General features: G+C 42.9%; 1 protein-coding gene across 1 annotated transcript in view; it reads right to left on the bottom strand.

Annotated features, from left to right (window-relative positions):
• gpat2 (glycerol-3-phosphate acyltransferase 2, mitochondrial) overlaps nt 1-24,769 on the bottom strand; it is a 174,329-nt gene that overhangs the window by 93,189 nt on the left and 56,371 nt on the right. Inside the window, exon 17 of the mRNA XM_034170671.1 lies at nt 24,327-24,404. Within this exon, the coding sequence (XP_034026562.1) occupies nt 24,327-24,404 (78 nt within the window). The remainder of the gene's footprint in view (nt 1-24,326; nt 24,405-24,769) is intronic.

Here is a 24,769-nt window from a genome sequence, read left to right as displayed (position 1 = left end):
CTGACGTAAAAACATATGAATGAAATCCATAGAGTTTTGAAAAAAATAAAAAGGACCTATACTTTATTGACAGCCCTCGTATATAGGGCATTAGAGTAAAAATTGGGTATGTTTGGGAAACAAGTAATGTTTTCATACTTCTTCCATGATCAGATGCCACAGCGTACCAGACTTGTCCAACCGCATCCAGAGCAAAGCTCAAGGATGAATGACAGGGCTGCAGAGAAAGAAAAGAACTTCAACAGTAAAGCAGGCTTAGATGCACAACCAGCTTCAACTCATCACATATCTTTCCGAACTGCAGAGGGAGACAGCTGACAGACAGCATAAGGTGTGCAGCAGAAATGTAGTGGAGATCAGAGACGGTGAATAAGAGACGGCCAGCAGGAGGATGAAAGAAGCAAAGACATTTTTCAGTGAGAAATACGGCAAAGAAATGAGAAAAAGCTGCTTGCTGAATTAAAAGGTGGGCAAACCCAGACAGAAATCGCATTTCTGGTGAGGATTTCAAGCCCTTGAAATCAGTCTCATGCAACATCCACATCCACAAACGCACACTAACATACGTTATATCACAATCCAGGATCTCTCACTCTTTGAAAGTAAAGGAGGCAGCACTGCATTATAAGTGGTTGTTCAGTCTCCATTAAACATCCATGAATGAGACTGTGGGTATGTGTGTGTTTGATATGAATGCAAACCTACGGGCTAAAGCCTGGAGGCAATAGATGGCAGAGGTCGCAGTGCTCTCTCAGTCAACTCTGATTGACAAAACACCACATCAAACTCCATGTCACCTCTGACCTTATCTCCATCCCTCCATCACCTGCGCACGCTGCTGCTGACACCACTGCCAGCCACCTCGCAAAGCATGGCTGACACAGCACAAGCTGATGGAGAGGGAAGTATAAGAAAAATACATTACAGGACAAAGTTTATCACCTCTGGTACCCATGCCTTACAACATTTAATGGTATTATTAAAAAAAAAATAAAGATAGAGCATCTGTGAAGCCAGACAGTGACTGCAAAAGGGTCTAGTTGTCAATCTGATTGTTTTACACTTCCCTCGCCTGACTGGAAAATCACTAAGGGCCCTTGGGCAAGGCCTTTAAATCCCCTATTGCTCCCTGTGTTAGTGAGCGCCTTGTATGGCAGCACCCTGACATCGGGGTGAATGTGAGTCATAATTGTAAAGCGCTTATGACGTCTGATGCAGATGGAAAGCGCTAGATAAATGCAGTTCATTTACCATTTACACTCTGTAAGGTGTCCAAACAGGTGTAATGTAAACAGTGTAACTTCTGTTACCTCATCAACATTAATGATGACGAACAGCGCTGTGGGCTACAGTGCGTCAAGTTATCTGTTTCAGCTTCCCAGCAAACCTTTCCTTACGTTTGTAAGGACATGGTGAAAACATCACTTTTTCATCACCCAAACCTTACATAACGGCTTTTGTCAGTGACATAATTGTGCAGACTGTGCTACATCGCACTATATCATGGAGTGCGTGTTGTGACCATTATACAATCAATGTTAATTTGGCACAAGTTTTACACCGGATTGCCCTTCCTGACGCCACACCACTAGAGTCCCTTTTTAGAGCACAGTCAACTGAACATGGCGCCATTTTGGAGCCAACTGTGCTGAACGACTGAACTTTTTATCAGTTAACCCACATACAGCAACACATCCAGGTACAAGTACTATCAAAATAAATATAAAAATATGTTAAGTTTTCAAATTTACATGAATGCACAATTTATGATGATTTATTTAATGAATTTAAAGCCTGATTTATGCTTCTGCAACTCTGTAACTGACGTTGACATACGTGACAGTTTTAAAGGTTTCCGTCGCTGCATTATGCTTTATTCTGGACTAATTTGTCCCTCAACAAGCTTTTCTTTCTATAATCATCACCTCCAATTCAAAGGTAAGGTGTACAATTTCCTCTTTTACTACTCTGTGTTGTAAATTTGCAGACTTTTCTGATCCATTTGTAATCAGTGTGGGCACTGAAAAAAGTATATAAAAAAGAGGGAAAGCAGAAAATGGTCAAATCACAACCTTTTGTGGTGTCTGATTTAACAGGTGCACATCCAGGCTGCAGGTCAGAGTCTGAGCAGGGGTTGAAAAAATAAACAGTCGGGCTTTTAAATCACGGAAATAACTCGGGTCCCACTTTCTGCAAATCTCTGAGTATCATCGCTGAACTTAATTCTGTACCGGCTGGTTACTGTCCACGTCCATACTGCTTCTGTCCGGTACATGTGAGGAGTTTTTAATGGATATACATTGTGATCAGACGGACATTTTAATCCGATGTGAACGAAAATCGATTAAACAAAATCTGTTATATACGGTGTTTATTAACATGGAAAACCATACAAAAGATATCCGTTTATACGATTGATGGTTTAGGTGAGTTTTATTGTACATGGGACTGAACAACAAATTTACCTCTCAAAACTTTGACTATGAGACGGGTGACTTTATTTTCCAAAATTTTCTTCTGTTTGGATCTGAAGGGAATCTCTACATCTTGAAACCCTTGTTGTGTCTATTTGTGCATCCAAATGCACAGCAACCCGCATTTTCAGCAAATAAAAAAATACCTGGATTTACATGCAGAAAGAATTATCAGCGAATGCTATTTTTGGCCTCAAGATGGCACCATGAGTCCGTGACCTTTTTTTTTTCCGGCTCATGTCGCTACCTCTGAATAAAAGGACTCTAACACACTACATTGTAAAAACCATCATGTATGAACTTCAATTACAAAAACAGACCCTGCCAGCTATCTACAATATTCCTGCAAACTGATTACTATTTTTTCCTTCAGGAACGATGCACTGTAAACCACAATTTCCCCATGCCCTATTATTTATTTGTTAACAAAAATACAGACCAACAACCAATATTTCTGTAAGATGCCATGTATGAATGTCACAGGATGCTCTACAAAATAACACCCAAATGATGTGGTAGCACAATGTCACTAGGATGTCCTGATTTGACTCAATTTGGCTATAAGGCTATACCAGCACTGCAGAGAGGACGCCAGTGGACCTCAGTCTGCAGTTCAATCTCCACCTTAAAGACACTAACCCACACGTCTGAGGACAAGGAAGTTAAAATATTAGCCAGAGAGAAGAAATGGTTTGAGAGAGGGGTCAAGGAGGCATTCTTTGTGAAAACGTTTGAAACCCAGCCTTAACCGGGGAGGGTGTCTGAGACAAACGCTTTAATCCCTGTTGTTCAATGGGGTACTCAGGTCAAAGCAGTTTCAGTCTTTTGTTCATGGTAATGAGGTCATTCACCGGTCATCAGCAGAGTCGTCAAGGGAGCCATCCATGAGAGGGTCCTTCCCATCATTAGAGCGACAGCTTGCCCTGTCATTAGGACGGTGCTAACTAGAGCACAATAGGTGCTAATTAGAGCTATTGTTTAGTCACTAGCTTAATAGCAGGTCCTGCCTCTCGGTAGGAGGGGTCTGGTTAGGTTTAAAACTTCAGCTTTGTGTGACTTCTTGAATTATTCTTCTCTACAAGAGTCAAGACAGAAGTCAGAACCACCATAGCAAAATTATTAGCTGAGGAAGCTTCTGCGATTTGAAGCGAAACGTCTTCGAAACCCAGTCCAGTCGAAGATTCAATCTTCTCTACTATCAATTTGTGACAAAACCTGATGTTACCTGACCGTCATACGTCTTTGTTGTGTTTATCCTAAGCACATGAGTGCGAGCAAGCACACAACTGAATGAGAGGAAATTAAAATGTTTGCAATTTGAATGTGCAAGATTAGATGTTGAAAATTCATCATGCTACTTTAAAGCTTTTGTTTGTTTTCAAAAGCACACACCTCATTGGTCCCCTAGATGCATGTCCTATACAGGCCAAAAACAACTCAAATAAATACATAAAACTCACTGATCAAAAATGACGAGTATGACTTCTAAAAGTTCAAATAAAGCATATCAAGAACTGTCACTCTAATGAACTCAACGTTATTATGATTAAAAGTAGAGTAAAAGTCTGAAAATAAGAGAGAATCAAAATGAGAACTCTGCCTAACACCTGTCCCACAAAACAAAATAAAACAAAAAAAAACCCACAAAGTTTCTATAGTAATTCCCATCTGTATTTAGAAACACAATGAAGAAAAATTAATGTAAATCATTTTTTTGGTTTACCGTTTCTATTATCAAAAACAAATCATGGAAAAAAAGGCGCCTTCCCCTTCCCCCCCTTTTTTTGTTTACGTACATAAGAAATAAAAAAAGAAAAAAAAAGGAAATTGTCCTCTTTTTTCCATTTTTGGTTTTCTCATTTCAAAAGTAAAACTGGAATCTAGCTGCACTCCAGTTGAATGCCTGGATGGGCTTGTGCGTACACTTTCTTCATTTGGTGCTGTGTGCAAAGTGAAATAAAATATAAAAACAAGCTCCCTTAAGGGCAAACACCCCGTAAATAACATGTAGGTGAACTTTGAAAACACATGGACCTGCAGTGTGAAGGAGGCAGTGAACAGATAAGCTACAAGACTACAGTATCCTAACAGTAGATGTATCAGCCAAAACCTCCAATGCAAAATATAGTGCTGAGAGAACACAGGGTCTCAAAATGACATTTAAACTTAATTGCTAACACAAAACATGTACAGTCACTCACCCACAACAGCCTCCATTATGAGAAGTATGTGTGACAATCTGGGCATTGAGAGTGAGGTGGAGTGTAGCAACAAGAGAAGGGGCGGGGAATAACAACAGGGTCTTTCCTGGAATGAAGGAGGGAAAAAGCAATGGGGAAGAAATTATAGTTATGAAAAATTCATATTTTAATGCCAGGGAAACAAACTGCAGTATTCCTTATGTAGTAAGACGTACTAATGGAGCTAAAGTCAACAAACTTGAAATCAAATTGCCACTAAAGCATCTTGGGGAGGGTGAGGAATCTTACACATGCAAAAGATGACAAATGTTTCAGATGTTTTGCAGTGTTTTTTTAAAAATATTTGAACCAAACAATCATAACACCATTAGCTGCCTCTTGTTCTGCTTAGAAAAAATTACACAAACTACAAGTGCCCTCGGGTGCTCTGCGCTCTATACCTGCCCCAGACATAGAGAGAATCACCATTTAAGACAAAACACAAGCAACTACTCAAACTAACATTACTAAAACCATAACAAAACTTATTTAGCCAATTTACTCACTCACTCATCTCAACCACTTATCCGGGTTCGGGTCGCGGGGGCAACAGCTCCAGCAAGGGACCCCAGACTTCCCTTTCCGGGCCACAGTGGACAACTCTGACTGGGGGATCACGAGGCGTTCCCAGGCTAGTGTGGAGATATAATCTCTCCACCTAGTCCTGGGTTCTCCCAGGGTCTCCTCCCAGATGGATGTGCCTGGACACCTCCCTAGGGAGGCATCCAGGGGGCATCCTTACCAAATGCCCGATCCACCTCAGCAGAGTCCTTTCAATTCAAAGGAGCAAGCGGCTCTACTCCGAGCTCCCCACGTGAGGTAGATAGATAGGGTGATACCCTATCTACCTTGTGAGGCTTCCTGATCTGTCTGTAAGATGGTGCCGTTGTATGTGGCCTGCTGTCGGCACTCGCTTCTTTTAGTGTCGTTTTTATTGTTTTTACACTTTGTTGCATGGAATGTGTCACCGCTCCTGGTGTATGATCGCCAGACTCTATCAGCGTTCGGGCTTCGCTGGAGAATTTCGCTGTTCCTGGCTCGGGTGGAACGGCCAGGGATGCGGCTGCCCCCGCCCGCCTGTCTTAGCGTCCGTACCCGACTTTCTACGCCGGCCGCTTGGCGTGTTACCCTCGGCGTCTGCATCGCAGAGGACGTGGGAAGAGAGGAGGAGTTCCTGTTTGGCTCAGAGTGTGCCTGGCTGTTTCCTGCAAACATGCTCCACGACAATTCATAGCTGGAGTCTTCACACCATATGACGGCTATGACGTGCGGCGTTCCCTGACTTTTCGCTATCGGTGGCTTCCGCCGGTTGTCCAGGGTGCCGGGTCTCCACTTCCGCGTCGCCGTCCTGTGAGGAGCTGCAGTCGTGGGGCTGCGTGCAGGAGAACCTGCGCCCGCTCAGTTGTGTCTCCCAGCAGACTGACGTGCGCTCGAAGTCCGTGTGGCGCTTCATCAACACAAGGTCACTCACAAGTAAGACTTTCATTTTTAATGACTTTTTCTCCAGTCGTGATCTGGACTTTCTCCTGTTAACGGAGACCTGGTTGAAACCAGGTGAAAATAGCGCCTTTTCTGAGCTCCTCCCCCCCGGCTGCTCGTTTTTCAGCTCCCTGCGAGCATCAGGTCGAGGCGGGGTGTGACCACGGTTTTTAAAGACAGTTTTAAATGCCGATTTTTATCTTCTAATGTCTACTCCACTTTTGAACTTCAGTTGTTTTGATGGAGTTCGACTGTCCTGTGCTCTGTGCTGTTGTTTACCGTCCACCAAAATTTAATAAGGATTTTATCAGGAGTTTTCTGAGTTTCTGGCAGATTTTATCCCAAAATATGACAAATTTTTGGTCTGTGGTGATTTTAATATTCATATCTGTTGTCCTTCTAATCAGCTGGCTGATGATTTTAAAAGCCTCCTGAACTCTTTTTGGTCTAACACAAGTTGTGGATGGACTAACACAATCTTGGACACACCTTGGACCTGGTTTATTTCTTTTGGGCTCTCAGTTTCACTTAAGGACATATCAGACATTGCTATTTCAGATCACTTTCCTGTTATTTTGAATTTATTGCTCCTCCATCTGCTAGTAAGCCACTTGTTCCTGTCTCTCGCCGCCGTTTGGTCACATCCTCGACAGCGGGGGACTTTGCTGCTGCCTTCATGGACTCTCAGTTTTATTGCCATGAATGGACTGGTTTCTCCATTACTCCCAGATAACATCTCTCTTCTTTCCACTCTACAGGCACAGTAATTTTGGACTCTGTTGCAAATCAAATCTCTGTTGCAATCAAATCAAATCAAATCAAAATCCGACCCCTGGTTAAATGCCACGACCCGTGCCCTCAGGCAACGCTGCAGACAGGCGAACAGAAAATGGAAAAAGGACAAACTACAGGTGTCTCTGGGTTTTCTGAGGGACAGTCTGACTATCAGAAGGCTGTGAAGGAGGCAAAAAGCACAATATCTGTCTCATATTATTTCGAGCAGTTGTCATCGTCCCAATGTGTTAGTTCAGACTATAACTCAGTTGTAAATCCACACACACCTTTGTTTTGATGGACGCTACAACCACAACCTTGAGGAGTTTCTTCAGTTTTTTATTGATAGGTTTCATCAGTCAGACAGAACGCTGATCAGAGCTGTAATGTTGAGTTGTCTGCTCCTCGTGCACATTCTGTTGTGCTCGAACAGTTTGAGCCCATTTCTTTTGCATCTCTCGCTGATGTTGTAAAACACATAAAATCTACAAGTTGTCCTTTTGATGTTGTTCCAGCTAAGATGCTGAAGGAGGGTTTTTAATACTGTTGGGGGCGGGTCTCCTAACTTTTATCAATGCTGTCTTAGATCAGGTCTGTTCCAGCTGCTTTTAAACATGCTGTGGTTCGACCTCTTGTTAAAGAACCTCACCTGGACTCATCAGTTTTATCCAATTTTAGACCTGTGTCTCATCTTGCCATTTCTATCTAAGGTTTTAGAAAAGGTTGTCTTTTTACAGTTACAATCATTTTTAGAAGACAATCTCATCCTTGAAAAATTCCAGTCTGGGTTTAGATCGCGACACAGCACTGAGTCAGCAATTTTAAAGTTCATAATGATATTACTCTGTCGGTGGATGCAGGGAATCCTGCTGTGCTGGTTCTGTTGGACCTCACAGCGCCTTTGATACTGTGGATCACACAGTACTTGTTTCCCGGTTGGAACATTTTATTGGCATTCATGGTACTGCACTTAAGTGGTTTAGATCATATTTGGCTGAAAGGAGCTTTTCTGTCATGATTGGGGACCTTTCCTCATCAACTGCTCCTCTGTGCTGTGGAGTGCCGCAGGGATCCTGTCCTTGGGCCGATTCTATTTTCTTTGTACATTCTGCCATTGGGGTCAATTATAACCCAGCACAACCTGTCCTTTCATTGTTATGCAGATGATCTGCAAATCTATCTGCCTGTGAGGACTAATGGGAGTGATGCTTTGTCATCATTATTTAATTGTAGTTGCAATGTAAAGCAGTGGCTGTCCCAAAACTTCCTTACCTGAATGATGGTAAAACTGAGATCATGGGTGTTTGAGCGCTCTGGCATACCAAATGTGGTAACACCAAATTTTGGTGCTTTGGCTAACTATGTAAAACCAGCTGTCAAGAATTTGGGAGTGATATTTGACAGCTGTTTGAGGTTCGATCAGCAGATAAATTCTGTTGTCAAAGCTAGTTTTTCCAACTTCGCCTTTTGGCTAAAATAAAGCACTTTCTCAGTAGACGTGAACTTGAGACGGCCATTCATGCTTTCATCAGCTCCAGACTTGATTATTGTAATGCACTTTATTCGGGCATTAATCAGTCGTCTCTTGCACGTCTCCAGTTGGTGCAGAATGCTGCTGCTCGTCTTTTGACAAACACTTTTAGACGTGAGCATATTACGCCCGTCCTGTACTCACTCCACTGGCTTCCAGTTCGTTTTAGAATTGATTTTAAAATTTTAATGTTTGTTTTTAAAGCTATTATGGCCTTGCACCTCCCTACTTGTCTGAAATTTTAACTTTGCGCACCTACAGTAGGACATTAAGGGCGTCTGGCCAGCTTTACTTAGATGTTCCAAGGTCAAGATATAAATGCTGGGGTGGTCATGCTTTCGCGGTAGCTGGCCCGAGACTGTGGAATGAGCTACCTCTTGAGTTACGTACTATTCCTGACCTAGCACTTTTTAAATCTAAGACTTATTTATTTAAACTGGCTTTTAACACTAGTGGGGAGGTGACATGTTCTGTTATTTTTATGTTCTTTTTTTATGTGTTGTTTTAAAATTTTTATTTTATATGTGTTTTATTTTTGTAAATTTGTGTTTTAATGTTAAGCACTTTGGACACCAGTCGGTGCTGTAAAGCGCTTTATAAATAAATGTTGATTGATTGATTGATTGATCTCTAAGGAGACACCAGCCACCCGCCTAAGGAAGCCAATTTGGCCAATTGTACCCGCGATCTAGTTCTTTCGGTCGTGACCCAACTCTCAGGAGCATAAGTGAGAGTACGAACAAGATTTACCAGTAGATCGAGAGCTTCGCCTTTTCGGTCAGCTCCTTTTCATCACAGCAGTACGGTAGAGCGAATGCACACCGCCCTGCTGCACTGATTCTCCAGCCAATCTCATGCTCTACTGTCATGAACAAGAACCCTGAGGTACTTGAACTCCTTCACTTGGGGGCAACACCGCAATTCCCTACCCGGAGTAAGCAATCCATCGGTTCCTGATGAGAACCACAGCCTCAGATTTAGAGGTGCTGATCCTCATCCCAGCCACTTCACACTCGGCTGAGAACCGATCCAGTGAGTGTTGGAGGTCACAGACTGATGAAGCCAACAGAACCATATCATCTGCAAAAAGCAGCGATGAAACACTGAGCCGTCCAAACTGGAACCCCCGACTACACCTCGATATCCTGTCCATGAATATCACAAACAACAAGGCGACAAGGCGCAGCCCTGGCAGAGGCCAACCTCCACCGGAAGTCTGACTTCCTGCCAAGAACCCGAACACAGTTCTCGCTTTGTGAGTACAGAGATTGGATGGCCCTGAGAAGGGATCCCCTCACGTCCATATCCCACAGCACCTCCCACAGTATCTCCCGGGGTGTACCCGATCATACGCCTTCTCTAAGTCCACAAAACACATGTAGACTGGATGGGCATACTCCCAGGCACCTTCAGGATCCTTGTGAGCGTGAAGAGCTGGTCGGATTGTTTCCACGACCAGAATGGACCTGCATTGTTCCTCTTCAATCAGAGGTTTGACTACTAGCCGAACCCTCCTTCCAGCACCCTGGAGGAGACTTTGAAAGGGAGGCCGAGCAGGTGATGGCCCCTGTAATTGGCACACACTCTGTTCCCCCTTTTTTGAAATATGGGGACCACCACCCAAGTTTACCGCTCCTTAGGCACTGTCCCAGACCTCAAGGCAATGTTGAAGGGATGTCTCATCCAAGACAGTCCCTCCACATCCAGAGCCTTCAGCATTCTGGAAGATCTCATCAACCCCCGGGGCCTTGTTTGACTACCTTAGGACTTCTACCAGGGAAATTCCAGCTTCCAGCTCTGGCCCCTACAATAGAGGGCCCTCCGGTCTGCTGTAGGAGTTCCTCAAAGTGTTCCTTCCAGCACCAGATTACATCCTCAGTTTGAGGTCAACAGAGTCCCATCCTTACTGTAGACAGCTTGGATGGTTCCCCATTTTCACCTCCTGAGGTGCCTCACAGTCTGCTGGAAGCGGCTTGGTGCCGACCGAAAGTCCCTCCATGGTTGCTCCGAAACTCCTCCCACACCCGCTGCTTTGCCTCCCAACAGCAGAGGCTGCTGCCCTTCAGGCCTGTTGGTACCTTGCAACTGCCTTCGGAGTCCTTCCGAGTTAACATATCCCGGAAGGACTCCTTCAGTCGGACGGCTTCCCTGACCACCGGTGTCCACCACAGTGTTCGAGGGTTGCCTCCCCTCGAGGCACTTAAGACCTTCAGGCCACAGCTTCCCACTGCAGCTTCAGCAATAGAATCTTTGAACATTGCCCATTCTGGTTCAATGCTGCCAACCTCCATAGGGATGCTAGAAGAGCTCTGCCGGAGGTGTGAGTTTAAGATCATTCCTCCAGATGCTGCCAGTTCACCCACACTATCCGTTTGGGCTTACCAGGTCTGTCCAAAGTCCTCCCCCCATCCTCTGATCCAACTCACCACCAGATGGTGATCAAGTTGACAGCTCTGCCCTTCTCTTCACCCAAGTGTCCAGAAAATTCAGCCTCAGATCAGATGATACAATCACAAAATTGATCATTGATCTTCGGCCTATGGTGCTCTGCTACCATGTACACTTATGAGCATCCTTATGTTTGAATATGGTGATTGTTATGGACAGTCCGTGACTAGCACAGAAGTCCAATAACAAATGAACATTCGGGTTGAGATCGGAGAGGCCGTTCCTCCCAATCACGCCTCTCGAGGTGTCTCTGTCATTGCCCGTGTGTGCGTTGAAGTCCCCCAGCAGAACAATGGAGTCCCCCACGGAGCCCCCATACAGGACTCCATTCAGGGACTCCAATAAGCCGAATACTCCAACTGCTGTTAGGTGCATACGCACAAACAACAGTTAGAGTTTTCCCCCGCACCACGGGGAGGCGATCTTCTCATCTACCGGGGTAAACTTCAATGTAGCGTGGCTCAGCCGGAAACTTGTGAGTATCCCCACACCTACCCGGCGCGTCACACCCTGGGCAACTCCATAGAAGAATAAGGTCCAACCTTATCAAAGAGAGTGGTTCCGGAGCCGAGGCCGTGCGTGAGGTGAGGCCCACCAGATCTAACTGGTAGCTAATTGGTCAATTTAGCCAATTTAAGAAAATAAAAATAAAAAACAGATCATAACTACTAAATGTTAAAAACTCCAATGAATAGCTGTGACACTCCGTATATGTTCTCACTTGTTGTATTTTAAATAAAAGAAAACCAACCTGGACGGCACTGCAGCTACGATGATATGAGGGGCGAGCAAAGACAGAGAATAGTGGATCACCTCTGCTAAACTTCCCCCAAAGCCAACGTCTTTGTTTCTGAACAAGAGCTCCTCTGTTAGCCAGTTCACATCCTGACACAGTGCAGACATAACACACCCTGTGGAGCAGGACAAAGAAGATCCATTCCAAAATCAGACACACACATTAATCATGTGATGCGACTGTCTAACAAACTACCTTGAAACTCAATGGTGCTTATAAGCTTATGATCTCAACCATCTCTATCCATTAATACTAATTAATGGATAGAAATGTTTGAATGGATTCTACGCTGACATCACTGAGTCCAAACCTGCTGATCAAACAATAGCATACAAAGCCGCTTACAGACAACAGATATACCTGACCGCCGTACTAGCCGCAAATACAAGGATAAAACGCGGCGTTTTGACCGCTGTACTAGCCGCAAATACTGCGGATAAAACACCGCTAAATCCCCGAATAAAGCGGCGTTTTGACGCCGTAGCATCCGCACACCAGCACGGGGGTTAATACCCAGTTCTATCCTTTACAATTGTAGGTTAACGCGCGTGAGAACGCGGTGTTCTGCTGCCGCCGATATGCCCTGTGTACCGCTGGATTTATTCAGGCAAATCCTGCATTACTCCAGGAACTTTTGCATATAGGCTCCGCCCCCAGGTATAATAGGCTGAAGCGCAGGAATACATGCCTCTGTCACTGCAGGGGAGGGAGCTCATACTCAGCCTTTCTTCTTCTCTTTCCTTTTTCCCCTCCTCACGTGTTGCTCCGTCTCCACCACAGGGCTACCCTCTCTTCTGACCAGACCTCTGGTAAGTCCTTACCGCTGCCAATTTTCTTTTAGGAGGCATACTGGAGCTTCTCTGCAAAATATCTGCATGTAGCGCTAGCGTTTTTATATTGACTGCCGCCTATGCTGGCTGTTTGGAACGCTGTTAACCGGGAGGTGGCGTTTAGAACGGCGTACTGTCCGCAAGCACCGCCGTTTTGTCTGCCTCTGTCACCGGTTAAAACGCCCTTGATGACATCGATGTGGGCTCTATCGCCATTTTACACGCCGTTGGTTAGGGATACAACGCCGGCCGCCAATTACGGCGGTGTATCTACAGGAAGGGGCAGGATGAAACGGTGATTAAAAAGTATCAAACGCCGTTGTTCGCGTTGTCTCTGTTGTCACGCGAATTCTCCGGGAGCGCTCCCGGAATTATTCGACATGTTGAATAATTTTTTCGATGATTCCCGGTAAAGCCGGAACTAAGCCACGCCCCCTAGTACCGGCGTTAACAACGGCGTGTGATCCTTAAGACGGCCAAAAACTCTTCCGGGACGGTTCTGGGAGCTCTTACCGTCTATGTGTAAACAGGGCCATACAGACATAAAGACATGGATGACCTCTAATTTCCTGCTTTTAAATTCAGATAAAACTGAAGTTATTGTACTTGGCCACAAAAATCTTAGAAACATGGTGTCTAACCAGATCCTTACTCTGGATGGCATTACCCTGACCTCTAGTAATACTGTGAGAAATCTTGGAGTCATTTATGATCAGGATATGTCCTTCAATGCGCATATTAAGTAAATAGGTAGGACTGCTTTTTTGCATTTGCGCAATATCTCTAAAATTAGAAAGGTCTTGTCTCAGAGTGATGCTGAAAAACTAATTAATGCATTTATTTCCTCTAGGCTGGACTATTGTAATTCATTATTATCAGGTTGTCCTAAAAGTTCCCTGAAAAGCCTTCAGTTAATTCAAAATGCTGCAACTAGAGTACTGACAGGGACTAGAAGGAGAGAGCATATTTCACCCATATTGGCCTCTCTTTATTGGCTTCCTGTTAATTCTAGAATAGAATTTAAAATTCTTGTTCTTACTTATAAGGTTTTGAATAATCAGGTCCCATCTTCAGGACCTCATAGTACCATATCACCCCAATAGAGCGCTTCGCTCTCAACTGCAGGCTTACTTGTAGTTCCTAGGGTTTGTAAGATAGTAATGGGAGGCAGAGCCTTCAGCTTTCAGCGCTCCTCTCCTGTGGAACCAGCTCCCAATTCGGATCAGGGAGACAGACACCCTCTCTACTTTTAAGATTAGGCTTAAAACTTTCCTTTTTGCTAAAGCTTATAGTTAGGCTGGATCAGGTGACCCTGGACCATCCCTTAGTTATGCTGCTATAGACTTAGACTGCTGGGGGCTTCCCATGATGCACTGTTCTTTCTCTCTTTTTGCTCTGTTGCCACCAATCTGCATTTAATCATTAGTGATTGATCTCTGCTCTCTTCCACAGCATGTCTTTTCCTGATTCTCTCCCCTCAGCCCCAACCAGTCCCAGCAGAAGACTGCCCCTCCCTGAGCCTGGTTCTGCTGGAGGTTTCTTCCTGTTAAAAGGGAGTTTTTCCCTTCCCACTGTCGCCAAGTGCTTGCTCACAGGGGGTCGTTTTGACTGTTAGGGTTTTTCTGTAAGTATTGTATGGCTTTTGCCTTACAATATAAAGCGCATTGGGGCAACTGTTTGTTGTGATTTGGCGCTATATAAATAAAATTGATTTGATCTGATTTGATTAATGTTACCCTCCCTGTAGAGCTCTATCTATGTTCGCAGACAAGATGGCGGGGCCTACTCCAGTAGGGTGGAGGCTGTCCGGCATCAGCAAGCCACAGTGGCCCCAGAACGAAGGCCAGTTATCAATAAAGCTAAAGCCTTGCTGTCTCCAAAATTGTGCTAGCCACCTATTTAACAATGTCAGCCTGCTAAACGCCTCATCAGTACCCCGGGAGGGGAGGGGACCATAGACTATTAATCGATGCGACACATATTTCTGGCAAGGTCACAAGTCCTCTCTATGTCCATTTTTGTGACCTCTTAATGCTTCATCCTGACATCATTGATGCCGACGTGAATAACTATGTGACTATATCTCATGTCATGTTCCTTAGTCTGTCTTCTCTTCTGCAGCGTCAGCACCCTAAGATGGGATGCAATGTTGGGAGCTCTGGCCCCAGGAATACATTTAATGCCAGCCGGCATCTATAACCTGACTTTGCGGGTGATACAATCCCCATCACTAAAGTCTGGCGTTTCGACTTGGAGACAGGAGTGGAAGTTACTCATGCGCTCAGAGAATTCACATCAGGCAAATCCAAGGGGAGAACTGATTCAGTGGCGACTGTGATCGGGGTACCACAAATGGTCACCAAGCCCTACGGGGCTTCCTCCGCCTAGCCACAGTCCGAAAGCCGTCCTCCACATCCGGTGTTTCTAGGCTGATGCTAATGGGCTCGCTAGCCGGCCCAACACTAATGTCATCTGGAGTGCCCGGAACATCTAACTCCACTGGGCTAAGAAGCTGTTCTAACTTACGGACATGGCTCTCTAAGAGAGCCACCCTATCTTCCAACATCACGTAGGATTTATGGAGCGTGTCAAGTAGTGTACTTTGTGCACTAGGAAATTCAAGAGCATAGCCAAGCAAGCACGAGCTAACCAATAATGAATAAGCTAAACACTCCTAAGGCTCACAAGCTCGACCGGATCCAGCCGTCCTTGTGACCAGCAGAGGAATCAAAACATCCCGGTGTGCGTGCTTTTTCTGACTCACTCATTCCTGCAAGTTTTAAAGTAACGATCTCTAAAACGTAGCAAAGGTGAGTTAGCCGTTCTGTGTTTTTGGTTCTAGAGTGGGAAAATACTTACTTACTTGGGTAGAAAATGTCAGTGTGTTATATCTTGCTGTTTAATTGCTGCACGCATTTATCTCCGATGCGAAAATTTGCCAGTTGCGGATCACTGAAGCAGCAGCCTCGTGTCTGTAGTTGTGGAGGCTTTTACTTTTTAATTCGGGAGAAATCTCACCTCCACACTTCATTTTTTGCTCGTAAAAACGTATAACGGCGCTTTTCGAAACGAAGTAAATTCTCATTTAATAAATATTATTTCTATCATTTTGTGTTCAAAACACATTCTCGGGCACAGTGTGTATCATTCTGCATTATAAGGGCTCCAGCCAGATGCCAGGAATGCCCCCAAAGTGACGCAGAGTGTCGTGATCCGGAACTGGCAAAAGTGATCCATTTCTGGCTAATGTTTGCGCCACACATAATGTGGCTTCACACTTTAAGTAGAAGCGCTACTCCACCCAGATTTTTTCAGCTAAATAACATCCAAATACCCAATACAACAATACACAATAAAGGACATTCAGTTGCATTATGGCTCCATATAGCGGGACTTTAAAAAAGGTGATCAGGAACTGGGCAACCGTCTGTACTAAGCTAAAATTCACAACAGTTACACTAAAAAACTAACAGAAGTATTAAAGAAACGGGGGTGGGTGTTGAACTAGCTAATGCAAGCTAACTGCTAACGGAAATGCTAGCCACTCCTAAGATTTACACAGGAGTAAAATAATGACCTAAAATTCACAGTAGTTACACTGAAAAACTAACAAAAGTATTAAACAGGTCAAAAAGAAATAGCTATAAAAGTAACACCGGAGTGGAAGTCGACCTAGCTAGCGAAAGCTAACCACTAGCGATTCACAACAGGACTGTAGTTAAATAAGATTCACAGTTAGGGTTGCCAACTCTCTGAAAAATAAATAAGGGACACCTCACTGGCAGGGCTGACCGGCCCATGGAAATATAGACTGGAATGGACATGCGCGCCTCTATCTATTAGCGTCACTCAGGACAGGAAGGCGCCATTACTAAGGGTGGAAATGTGCAGCTCATCAATAATAAACTGACTGCTTTTTTTGCACTAGCGTCACTATTTCTTAATGGATTTTAATAAATGTAGGCTTGTTTCAAAGCCCTTTGAAAGCTCTTTCCAATGCACCTATGCATGTGTGGGTGAAAAAAAAAACTTTTATGTAAAATGCAGAAATCTGGGGAAATTACAACAAACTGTGCTGCTTTTCTCACTTTATTGTTGCTATTTGTTAACAGATTTTAATAAAAGTAGGCTTGTTTTAAAGCCTTTTAATTGTTCTTTCTAATGAACCCATACATGTCTAGGTAGAAAAAAATGTTTTATGTAAAGTGTGGAAATTTGTGGAAAATATTCCATTCTGTTCATTTACTGTGATTTTTTTTTTTTCCTGTCATCATAATTCTCGATGGATTTTTATAAATGACGCTTGTAAGTTGTATTCATGCTAACGAACACATACATGTCTGGATAAAAAATCCTTATGTATTAAAATATTAATCTGAAGTATGCCTTGCCATTGTGCTCATTTACCTTGCTGCTTTTTCCACTGTAATATTACTGCTAGACTTTTAATGACAACAACATATATATGATTTTTACTAACATTTTATTACAAGTAGATATAAAGCCATAAAGAATTTATGACTTTTGACCCTCAGTCAGGGTAAAAAGTACCTCCTCCATCCCCTCCAACCACACTGTTAAAATTTAAATGCCTCCTGTGACCACCATGTACATATCATATTAAACAACAGCTGCAAGTATATATATAGACATAAATATATTTAAACATTTTTGTTTCCGCATGTGAACGCAGCTTAATGAAAAGAACTTATGGCGTTGAGTTATAGTCTCAGTATACTGACATTAAATTGCGGCATAACGACTTTAAAATAGACATTTGTTTTACATAATTACATTAAGGCTCTTTTACAGTTCATTTTAGTACTGGAGAATTTGTTTTTGTGGTTCGTGCAGTTGATGGTGGAGCACTGGCTGCCTTTTTTCTCCTCATATCGCTTCTGTTTAACAGGATCAAGGTCTCTCTCCACCCTCAGTAATGGCCACCGTGGGGCACGCCGCTAGTCACGTGACGTCCATTCCAGGTCTCTATTTCCATGGACCGGCCAACTGACCATTGCCTTCACCCTTCCCAGCGTGTGTGTGAAATGATTTTTAACCATTTGACTATTGACTTGACCCTGAATTTAAGTAGATGCACACATGCATTTGTTATGATATGAATATGCAGAAAACAAATTATTATTTAGCAATTTATTTTTAGTGCAAAATAAATTTTCACTCACAATTTCAATATGAGCATCCTGTCCTGCTTCAAAATATAAAAAAAATTTCTTTAAAAATAAATCTTTCTCTGTCGTGTTATTGCTTAACTTAAAAGTGTATAAATTAACAAAAAAATATCATTCAAAACAATGTAACAGTGAAAGTCTGAAAAAGTAAACAATACTTACAATACTTATAGCTGTTGTCGCGCACCTTTTCCACCTAGCCATTTTCCTTTTCCCATTTGCCCATGTATTTTTGCTTTCTTTTTTCGAGGAGGAGTAACGACATTACAGACATTGCTGTTCGTAGGCGTATCTGCAGTGCCAGTGTCGGTGTCTGTGTCGGTATCAGCCATGCTGATTTGTCATGGTCGTCCGACGACGGTCGTCGGCTCATGATTCTCGTCCGGGATCTTCTTGCGAGCAGATGTCCCTCAACCAATGAGATAAGAGTGATTCTGTATCGTCAACTCGTGTCTGTCAGCTCATTGGTGAAGAGCAGGAGAGAGGCTGGGATCAAATTTACCGTAAGTTTCCAAATAAAGCGCAAGTCAATTCCATTGACATTTTACAGACTTTGATTCTCACAGAAATACGGGACAAACTGCGTCCCGTTTCAGGTCAATACGGAACGCACACTTTTATTTCCAAATAAGGGATGATTCCGTTTTTCAAGGGACGGTTGGCAACCCTATTCACAGTACATACACTTAACCAGAAGAGTGCTAAACAGAAATAAAAGAAACATATACAACCGTGTAAAGTTCGGAAGAGCGTCACAACAGCAAACAATCCACTGGAAGCCACTGGTACGGTGGCTGGGAATTGCCAAAAGGAGACAACTTTAGCTAAAGGACTTTAACCTGCTTTCTCCTGCAAATGTATTGGCATTGCCAAACACCTCTATCCAGTAAACTCTTGACTTCATAAGCTCTTCCCAGGCATCACTTGATCTCAAAAGCAGAGAACCCAGAGAAATGAATGTCACTGCCGAGATAAAGGACTCTCTCTACAAGTTTGACACTTTCACTGTGTGCAGATGCACTGCTGATCACTGAGTCAGGGAAGTCAGTGAAAGCCTGGATCTTCAGGTGCCTTGACACATGTATGCATTTAACCCCTGCACTTCCATGCAGTTCGTTGTGACATTAGACAAATTCGTTGTGGTCCCAGCTGGATGCAGCACTTTGTGCTGCTGGATGGTGCGTATATAAAATAATTATTTTGTAGCAGATTAGTCATTTTCTCTCAGAGTTTGACTGATTAAAACACCTCTAATTGCTTCTAGAATCACAGAGGTCTCTCTCTCTCTCTCTTCATAAGGTGGAGAACGCATTTGGAATAGTCTAAAAAAGGGGTTTTCAAAGTGTGGGAGAGTGAGCCCCCCTCAGAGAGCAAATCAATAGCTGCGCACCCCCCCACCATGACACACTTTCGACATCTTTTTGTGTTTCTTCTGCTGCAAGAGGCTGCAACAACTCTCAGAAGCGCAAAGGATTATGGGATATCTCAATACTTAGGGCAAATACTGCCATGAACACTACCAGCCAGTAGATGGCAGTAGAGAACGTGAAAACTTACCAAAACAAATATTCCAAATAATCCGCGTGCAACGTTTAATCTGCATGGAATTTAATAAACGTAAACCAATTTCAGACATCTTTTATATATATTACTCTGGAACAAAGATGACAAACAGCGCTGTAGGACAATAAGCAGAACGTTATGAAGCAAACAGGAATTGATTGCAACTCACAGTGATTCCAAATGAAAACAATGGAGAAGCAACCTGAGCTGCTTCTGGCATTTTTACATAAAACAAACAATAACAATGTTTATAAACCCAGAGAATATATTCACAAGAGTTTTAGGCACAATATACAAAGAGTTTAATGCTGTTGTCTGTGTGGAGCCTGATCAGGGCGTCTCAAATGCATTTCTCCTGCCGTGACTGTACTGAGATTACCCATAATGCACCTGGACACTGCATGTCCACACTAAAACCTTCAAAATTAGTGCAATACTTTAAAACTACAACATATAGCTGATATTTTCACTTTATAAAACTTCAGAAGTCCCGTTAATTTAAATAACATGTCCGAAATTAGTTTGGTTAAAATTTTAACCGTAAGTTAAAACTGAATGCCTCTGGATGACTTGGGTGATACTGCCGGTGGTTTAGCATGGTGTCAAGAGCAATGATCTTGTGACCAGCTTTTCTCCAACTGCAGAGTATAGAGCAGTTTCTCCTGAAACCAGCTCTCCGCTGTTTACAGAGAATAGAGCTGTTTATCTGCTACAAAACATTTAACAGGTAGGTACTCAAATCTTTGATATCGGACTTCATAAATGTTTTTAACTGTTAAGCTTTATTCACTACACCTGCAAAAAGATGTTAACGATCTAAAAATTATCGGAGCAAAACTTATTGGAAGATAATTGGTCCGATGATGGTTTTCAAAGTTATCTGAAAAGCTAATCCGATAATGAAAACATTAGCTTCAATAACTAGCAGTTAGCGGATTAGCAGAACTGTGCCCACCACTGGGCAGTGGGGCATCTTCTTAACTAGTCCACGAAAATCCTAACTTTAAATAATCATTGTCATTCTTCTTTTTTGGTCGACCCAGACTGTCTTCTCACTAGTAGATTTCTGCACTAAAAATGTATCCATTTTGCTCCTGGCATGTAGCTAACAATGTTTTCTTTTTTCCCCCCTTCTTTTGTTGGTTAACAGTATACACTTATCTTTTTGAGCTCCCCCGAAGAACTCTGCCCCCCCCCCTTGCCTCACAGTTTGAAAACCACTGGTGTAAAAGGTAATTATTTGTAATATTTATGTTGTAATGGCTGGTAAAACAGTTGCATGTTCATTCCTTCTTATGAGTATCTGTAAAATTATGTTTATGCTAGATTTAACATCTCGTCATAATCGTTCAGACGAGCTGCACTGTGGTGCGGTGTGCTGACACAATGTCTCACACTCACACTCAGTGTTTTTTAATTGTTTGTGCAATGTTCATGTGAGGTTCACATAATTAATCCATGACAGAGATTTTGAACATTTCAAAATTTTCCTCACGCACAGTTCCTATTCCTATTTTAAAATCAATATATTTTATTAAATAAAATAGCAAACAACAAGAAATGAACAAAATCTAACCCCAAAACCAAACCAAAGGAAAAACAAAAACCACAAAGATAAACACAAACACAGAAGACCAAACAACTAAAAAAAAAACAAAAAAGCAACAACAGTGGCTTCTGCAACCTTGTGACTAGCAGACAGGCAGATGGCAAAGCACAACCAAGACCCCCAGAGCACGATTACCCCAATTTCACTCCGCTACATTACAGGAAGATTTCCCCAGGTGAGAGATGCTTCACATAATTAATCACAGTGGCGGCAGAACGTATCAGAGGAGCCTCTGAGTGTGTACATAATTTTTTTCCAGTTTCAAAGGGGGCAGCCACAAATAGCAATGTGCGGATAAGGACAGACTTTCAAATGCAAAATCTTTAAGACTGTATCAAAAAGGGACTTCCGTTATGGCGTTTAGAGATTACACTCATATGCCCATCGGGTACTGCGAAGACTTTGCGTCCACCTGTCTTCGCTGAGCATAAAGTCACCACTTGCACAAATTTGATCCCCGCACTGCTGCACAATTTGTCATGGCAATGCGACCCGCTTTGTCCGGCTGGATGCCTCGCTGTGTCCCGTTTCGTGCCACATTATATAAGATAATCATTTCGTAGCCAATGACACATTTGCTCATCAGAAGTTGACTGATGAAACCATCTCTCATCGCTCCCAGAATCACAGAGCATTTATAAGTCTTAATAATTAATAACAACACAGAGAAACATCTCTGTTTGCTGCACCTATAACTATGGTGGAGTTTAGTTGTCTGCGGACTTTAAGCCTTCTTTTGAAAGTTTGTTGTCCAAGCTGGACAGTGTCCATTCTGCAGTGTGTGACCACAGTTTACACAGTAATTCTCTTGAATCCGCACAAATTTAATTTGATCAGCGTTTGGACCAGCTCAAGGCCCAATACTCTGCACTCCAAAAAGACAACAAGTGGTTAAAATCCAAGATGGCAGACCGAAAAGGTCTGAGGTGCAGCCCATTTCATTTGGGGAAGGGGACCAACAGGGTGGTGGGGGTGTTCTGGCCTGAATGTGTGTTTGGTATAGTTTTTTAGTTTTTGTTTTTATCTCTTTTCCCCCGATACTATTTGTTTTTATTTGGTTTATTGTGTTTTGTCTCTTTAATGCCCTTGATACTTAAGGTGACCCAATGTTTGTATCGCCTTTTTCTGTCAATATGTGACCATAACCACACTGTAATACTACTGGAAACGTGTGCATATGGCTGACTGTAGAACTATGGGTAGTCTCATTAGATTCTTATCCTGGAATGTGAAGGGTATGAATGGTCCTGTAAAGAGGTCTAAGGTTTTGTCTTAAAACAGATGTGATTTTTCTCCAGAAAACTCATTTATGTACTGGAGATCATAACAGGCTTACAAAGCTGTGGACAGGCCACATCTATCACTCAAATTTTGACTCCAGAGCAAAAGGGGCTTCAATTTTTATTAGTAAGAAAATACATTTCTTACGTTCTAAAATGATCACAGACACAAATGGAAGATATTTAATTATTGTAGGAACTATTGTGCACAATCCTGTTGTTATGGTGAATGTTTATGGGCCAAATTTTGATAATGCCCAGTTTGCTGATGACATTTGGGGATGATCCCAGATGTAAATACACACCTTCTGATTTTTGGCGGTGATCTAAATTACATTATTGATCTTTTACTTGATAGATCTGCCTCCAGCATAAAAAAACCCCTCTGCTATATCCACATCTTTTTCAGACTTTATGACCCAAAATGGATACATTGATCCTTGGAGAGTACATTCCTTCTTCTACTGACAACATTTTAGTTACAAATAAATCTGATGCTACCTGCTACCTGAATACTTTATTAATGTAATACTTTATTGGGAGGACCTTTCTGGAAACAGGATGCACCTTAGCTCAATTCTGAGCTTCATGGCATAGAATAAGGCTGTAACATAATACAATGTGGAAAAAGTGAAGCGCTGGGAATACTTTCCAGATGCACCATAATAAGTGTTTATAGATAAAATTCTAACAGACTTCACAGACCTGAAGAGTTTAATGCCCAAATAAGGCAATAATAGTAATTGGAACTGAAAAAAAAACACATTGTATGAGGTCTGTCAAAGTATAGGTCATTTTTATTTTTTTCAAAAACTATATGGATTTCATTCATATGTTTTTACGTCAGACATGCTTGAACCCTCGTGCGCATGCGTGAGTTTTTCCACGCTTGTCGATGACGTCATTCGCCTGTGAGCACTCCTTGTGGGAGGAGTCATCCAGCCCCTCGTCGGAATTCCTTTGTCTGAGAAGTTGCTGAGAGACTGGCGCTTTGTTTGATCAAAATTTTTTCTAAACCTGTGAGACACATCGAAGTGGACACGGTTCGAAAAATTAAGCTGGTTTTCGGTGAAAATTTTAACGGCTGATGAGAGATTTTGAGGTGATACTGTCGCTTTAAGGACTTCCCACGGTGCGAGACGTCGCGCAGCGCTCCCAGGCGCCGTCGTCAGCCTGTTTCAAGCTGAAAACCTCCACATTTCAGGCTCTATTGATCCAGGACATCGTGAGAGAACAGAGAAGTTTCAGAAGAAGTCGGTTTCAGCATTTTATCTGGATATTCCACTGTTAAAGGAGATTTTTTTAATGAAAGACGTGCGGACGGATTGCAGCGTCAGCTCGCAGCCGCCGCGACGCTCCGCCACAGGAAAAACACCTCTGTTGGAAGCCTTAAGGACAAGTTGGAACATGTCCAGCTGTTAAACAATTTTTCATATACTCACTCCACTGAAAGCCATCAAAAGCCGCCTGGATTTTACAAATGGTTATCAACACGGAGGTTCGCACGTCTTTCATTAAAAAAAATCTCCTTTAACAGTGGAATATCTGGATAAAATGCTGAAACCGACTTCTTCTGAAACTTCTCTGTTCTCTCACGACGTCCTGGATCAATAGAGCCTGAAATGTGGAGGTTTTCAGCTTGAAATAGGCTGACGACGGCGCCTGAGAGCACTGCGCGACGTCTCGCCCCGTGGGAAGTCCTTAAAGCGACAGTATCACCTCAAAATCTCTCATCAGCCGTTAAAATTTTCACTGAAAACCAGCTTAATTTTTTGAAACCGTGTCCACTTCGATGTGTCTCACAGGTTTAGAAAAAATTTTGATCAAACAAAGCGCCAGTCTCTCAGCAACTTCTCAGACAAAGGAATTCCGACGAGGGGCTGGACGACTCCTCCCACAAGGAGTGCTCACAGGCGAATGACGTCACCGACAGGCATGGAAAAACTCACGCATGCGCACGAGGGTTCAAGCATGTCTGACGTAAAAACATATGAATGAAATCCATATAGTTTTTGAAAAAAATAAAAAGGACCTATACTTTATTGACAGCCCTCGTATATAGGGCATTAGAGTAAAATTGTGTATGTTTGGGAAACAAGTAATGTTTTCATACTTCTTCCATGATCAGGATGCCACAGCGTACCAGACTGTCAACCGCATCCAGAGCAAAGCTCAAGGATGAATGACAGGGCTGCAGAGAAAGAAAAAGAACTTCAACAGTAAAGCAGGCTTAGATGCACAACAGCTTCAACTCATCACATATCTTCGAACTGCAGAGGGAGACAGCTGACAGACAGCATAAGGTGTGCAGCAGAAATGTAGTGGAGATCAGAGACGGTGAATAAGAGACGGCCAGCAGGAGGATGAAAGAAGCAAAGACATTTTTCAGTGAGAAATACGGCAAAGAAATGAGAAAAAGCTGCTTGCTGAATTAAAAGGTGGGCAAACCCAGACAGAAATCGCATTTCTGGTGAGGATTTCAAGCCCTTGAAATCAGTCTCATGCAACATCCACATCCACAAACGCACACTAACATACGTTAGATACACAATCCAG

Source organism: Thalassophryne amazonica, chromosome 5 (genome assembly GCF_902500255.1).
Source record: "Thalassophryne amazonica chromosome 5, fThaAma1.1, whole genome shotgun sequence".
NCBI lineage: Eukaryota > Metazoa > Chordata > Actinopteri > Batrachoidiformes > Batrachoididae > Thalassophryne > Thalassophryne amazonica.
This window is presented reverse-complemented; position numbering and strand designations above follow the sequence as displayed.